Raw genomic sequence first — 4,762 nt, 5'->3', positions numbered from 1 at the left:
AGTAGGTTGTTCCCTTCATTTATTACAGTTTGATTAAATCTAAGGTGCAGTGCTGAGAGTTGGACAGATGAGGGCACCACATACCATTTAATTCAGCATGTTTGACCTCAGACTGTATGACAGAGTGGAACTGCAGCTGTACTCAATGTAACGTGCAGATGTATGTGTTTGTTCATATAAGGTTTTATTTGATATATATTTTTATTTTAAGTAGGCCTACATGATAACCATATTACAAGAGCAAGTAAACTACAATATATTTAGTGCTTTTTACGACGTGCTTCAGCAAAGTTTGTGTCGTCATCATGACATAATGATGGGACACCTGAGAACTGCAATGGCAGCTGTGGCTAGAAGAAGGATGATTTGGTTTTTCTAGCCTATCTACCCCTCTAACTACCCTGTCAGCCCTATCTATCCCTCTAACTACCCTGTCAGCCCTATTTACCCCTCTAACTACCCTATCAGCCCTATCTACCCCTCTAACTACCCTGTCAGCCCTATTTACCCCTCTAACTACCCTATCTACCCTAACTACTCTATCAGCCCTATCTATCCCTCTAACTACCCTATCAGCCCTATCTACCCCTCTAACTACCCTGTCAGCCCTATTTACCCCTCTAACTACCCTATCTACCCTATCTACTCTATCAGCCCTATCTACCCCTCTAACTACCCTATCAGCCCTATCTACCCCCCTATCTATCCTATCTACCCTGCCACCCCATCTATCTAAGTGGTGATTCGGCTGATCTGGCTGGCTAGGCGGGTGTTCCCTTCGTCCTCCACCGGTCCCCAAGGCCCGAAGGCCGGTGGAGGAAGACAGGGTGCCCCCGGCGGACTTCCACCCATCCATATGCCGATAACTAGCACGTGCTGCACATCAGCATGAGGCTTGTACTGTGAAAAAACCGAAGGGCTCTGACCACTTTCTGAATGCACTGCACATATAAAAATGTTGGGTGAGGCCTACATTTTTATATAATCTTGACGGCCAGTTCTGCAGCATTGGTTAAGCTCAAATTCCAATCTAATTTAATATTGCACTTAGATCGTGAATATTCATAAATAATGTTGCAGGCTTCTCTGTAGTACCTGTAATACCTGTCAACGTACTGTAATCAAAATGGTTATAAGCAAAAGCTTGATATGCACTTGTCTTATTAAGCCAGTCACACTGAGCTGTGGTGTATTAAAATGCTCCAGATTTCAAAATAACTTCTGTGTGGTGGAGTGAATTAACACAGTCTTTTCTGGGTTTGATGACTGTGTTACTATTTATGGAAATTCAGTCACTCCAGATTCTGACAGAAAAGCTTGTCAACTCTTCTTCGTGTTTATGTAGCATGTAGTAAACAGGAACTCGCTGAAAACTGCTGACGAGTACATAACACAGAACAAACACCTAGATTGCTGTAACAGCCTCCCTCTGGGCTGTGAACTTTGCCCACAATTACACTAAGGTGTGTGTGTGTGTGTGTGTGTGTGTGTCTCAGCAGTCCAGTGGAGCTGAAGGTCCAGTACTGGTTCACCGTGTTGACTCATCTCGAATCTGTCGTCTTCAGGATGGATCTGTTTTGTCTCGTGCTGTGTGTGCTGCTGTCTGCCACCAGCTGCTCCGCTAACAAAGGTAAAACCTTTCTTTTCTGTTGATGTGAATATGAAGTCGTATGTTGTAGCCTGTGTTTATGTATGTGCTTGTGTGTTTCCCAGTCAAGTAAAAAACAATGACGGCAAAATCCTCCTGTGAACCCAACCTGTGCCAATAACTTTTATTAAATCCTGCCTTGCAATTATGTAATTTTCTACCATCACATGTAAAATGAAAACTTCTCTCAAGTAGAACAACTTTTCTGCAAAATATTTTCACTTTATACACTTTGTTTCTCTCAGTCTTATCAACATCTCAGCTCTCTTCTCTACATTCACACTGTTACTGAAAAATGTTAAAAGTGGCCCAAGATGAAGGTCAAATATAGATTCAGGAGAACTCAGTGTTCATCACAGTAAAACTAATGCTTGTCTTCAACATGGCTCAAAAAAGGAAAACAAAATGAAAACGTGTAGTGTACTACAACAAGCAGACTTACAGCAGATACAGAAGAAAACACATGGAGACCAAAGGAAAAAATATAACCTTGCACTTATCATGTGCTGTTAGATAAGTACACTAATCAGTTCCCACTTTATTACACCACACGTCAGTTTGTACTGAGTCATATCTATCACCTAATTCAAAGCTTCCATATTTGATCTTTAATGGTCTGCTTGTAAACATGTCTCCCATCAGCAAAGACAGTGAGTGTGACATTATTACATTAGCACTCAGTACTCATGGATCAGACCGCACCTATCTTTAAATGCAGCCTGTACAGACACATAAACACCTGCCAATGTACTAAGACCTGGCTCTGTGGTAGTTCCTTCTACAGTAGGTGTCTCCAGGACATTTTACCATCACACACACACACACACACACACACACACACACACACACACACACACACTAGGGGAAAACAATACAGGGCATGCTGTCCTGGCGTGAAACTACTCTGTGATATGCACCGACACTCAAAACAATGTAATATCAATTAGCTGGTGTAATTACATCATTCTGAACAATATCATTCAAATAGCATATTTTAAGTGTGTGCGTGTGTGTGCATGTGTGTATGCCTTCATTCAGGTGTGCGGACTGGCATGCAAGTGGCAACAGGATCTCAGTCAGTGACTCTTCAGCCCTGGCTGGTGGGTCTAACAGCTGTGGTCGTCTTCCTCCTCATCCTCTTCACCATCCTGGTTGTTCACAGACTCCTTAAGAACAGGTCTGACACACACACACACACACACACACACACACACACACACACACACACACCCTAAATAACATTTCCTCAGCAACATGTTAAACATAAAAAATGAATGAAAACAAGTGGCTCCAAAAAGTTTAAGAGACTAAGTGACGACAAAACTCTCCTTAACTTTACCCTGTAAAAGTTAAAGCTAATGTCAGAGCAGACGTTGGGGGAGATTCTGAGCATTAATGTCACATTTGTATTTCGGAACAGGTGACGCTACAGATTTTGTTTGGTGTTCTCTACATCTATTATAGTCTTGCATCAGGACACATCTAACCAGTTTGCTTGTTGTCGTCCTGTGTTGCAGGGAGGATGGAGATGGATTGGATTATGAGCAGGCTGTAGAGATGGATGATGGTGATATTAAACAAACCAGTCTGTAAAAAAAAAAAAAAAAAAACCCAAAACAACACAGTCAAAGTCAGCTGCTCACGTGTGACAGGTCCACCTGTACGCTTGTCACTGAAGAATATGGCTGCATTAAATTCACTGTCAGCTTTTGTTATGAAAAGACTTTCAAATTGAGTTCGGTGAGAGTCGTTAACAGTGTCTGGTGTTTTAATTACATTAAATTTGAAGTGGTCTAACTGAAATGGAAAAAGAAAAAGAAAATGGTGGTTTGCTTTTAATTTTAAAATAAAGAAATACATTTTTTTTAAACGGCTTCTGTTGGTTTCATATAATGATAAAAAAAAAAAAAGACTCACACCTGAACTGTACTTTTGGAAAATGTAGCTTATGAACGCAAATGAACTCATGTTGTTATAACAACCATTGTTCAAATCCACTGATGATCCCAAAGTTTGCAAAGATTTCCAGTCGCTCTGGGAAAATCAAATCAAAAATGTTGCACCGGGCATTTATGGAAAGATGCAAATATATATAAAATACATGGATTCTGCTGTTTGACTCTTGTGTCACCACCAGAGGTTCCCATAACACGGATAAACAACACAGACATATTCAACAGGGTAGTATTTACCCGTCAGCACTACCTTGATATTACAGTGCTACAAAGACAAGTGAATGTCAAGCTGCCATATTAAAAGATTTATTTTTATTCTTATTGGTTTTGTTGATTTTCATTATTGTATTAGTTCAATCATAGTTTACATTTGTGCTGCACTACAAACGGCTGTTTTGGCTTTAATAACTTACCCCCATATGAACTTAGACATTTCATAAAGCTTGGAATTATTTTTCCCCCACATGGATTAATTTCAACAAATGCTGGATGTATAAAATATAAACCAACTATTACCAGATGTGAATCACGTACTGTGGTCTTCGTAGTCACCTGATCTGAACTCAGGTGAAACACCTATGGGAGACGTTATTAGACAATCGCTCTCCACCGACATCAGTAAAACACAAAATGAGGGAAAATCTTTACGAAAAATGTTGTTCATCCACTGACTTGGAGAATCTGTGACAAGAAGCACTGAAGCTGTTCTGCAGACGCCACCTTGTCTTTATGCCATTTGTCACCCACCTGTTTACCTGGTTAGACACTGCTGCTCACTCCAATAAAAGAACTGTAATACTTCACCATGATAATTAAGTTCATCTTAATTTATGTTGTTTAATTAAGTTATTTTTTTTTCTTCACATGGAGTAGGGTTTTGTTTTCAAAACGTTCAGTTAAATGGGGATCTACTCCTGAACTTGGTACCACTCTTACAGGCTCTGCTCTCAACAGCATGTTAAACGCACATCATCAGATCACAGCTTTCTGATATTGCCGACTAAATTTAGCTGCTTAAAATCATCTTAAATACATATATGCAGACAGTTTTATGGAAAGTGTGTGAGGTCTGTTCAGGGACTTGAGCTGTGTCTGTGTGTCTGTGTGTGTGTGTGTGTGTGTGTGTGTGTGTGTGTGTGTGTGTGTGTGTGTGTGTGTG

At 40.3% G+C, this 4,762-nt stretch overlaps 1 protein-coding gene across 1 annotated transcript; it reads left to right on the top strand.

Annotated features, from left to right (window-relative positions):
* Window positions 1–1,466: 1,466 nt before the first annotated feature.
* Window positions 1,467–3,924, top strand: smim24 (small integral membrane protein 24). The gene is made up of 3 exons (XM_087174714.1): window positions 1,467–1,630; window positions 2,687–2,825; window positions 3,166–3,924. The coding sequence occupies exons 1-3, from the start codon at window positions 1,567–1,569 to the stop codon at window positions 3,239–3,241; spliced, it is 279 nt and encodes a 92-aa protein (XP_087030840.1). The 5' UTR covers window positions 1,467–1,566; the 3' UTR covers window positions 3,242–3,924.
* The last annotated feature ends 838 nt before the right edge of the window (window positions 3,925–4,762 follow it).

This window comes from Seriola lalandi, unplaced genomic scaffold (assembly GCF_002814215.2).
Source record: "Seriola lalandi dorsalis isolate HSWRI2012SDOR001 ecotype SW California unplaced genomic scaffold, Sedor1 jcf7180002054375, whole genome shotgun sequence".
Classification (NCBI taxonomy): Eukaryota; Metazoa; Chordata; class Actinopteri; order Carangiformes; family Carangidae; genus Seriola; species Seriola lalandi.
Note: the sequence above shows the minus strand (reverse complement) of the source record. Positions and strands in the feature narration are given on the sequence as shown.

Excerpts from the sequence above, each read along its gene's own strand:
- smim24 (XM_087174714.1), top strand. The coding sequence starts at position 1,567 with ATGGATCTGTTTTGTCTCGTGCTGTGTGTGCTGCTGTCTGCCACCAGC. Across the intron at positions 1,631-2,686 it reads CAGCTGCTCCGCTAACAAAG|GTGTGCGGACTGGCATGCAA; the intron begins GTAAAACCTTTC and ends GCCTTCATTCAG. Across the intron at positions 2,826-3,165 it reads CACAGACTCCTTAAGAACAG|GGAGGATGGAGATGGATTGG; the intron begins GTCTGACACACA and ends CCTGTGTTGCAG.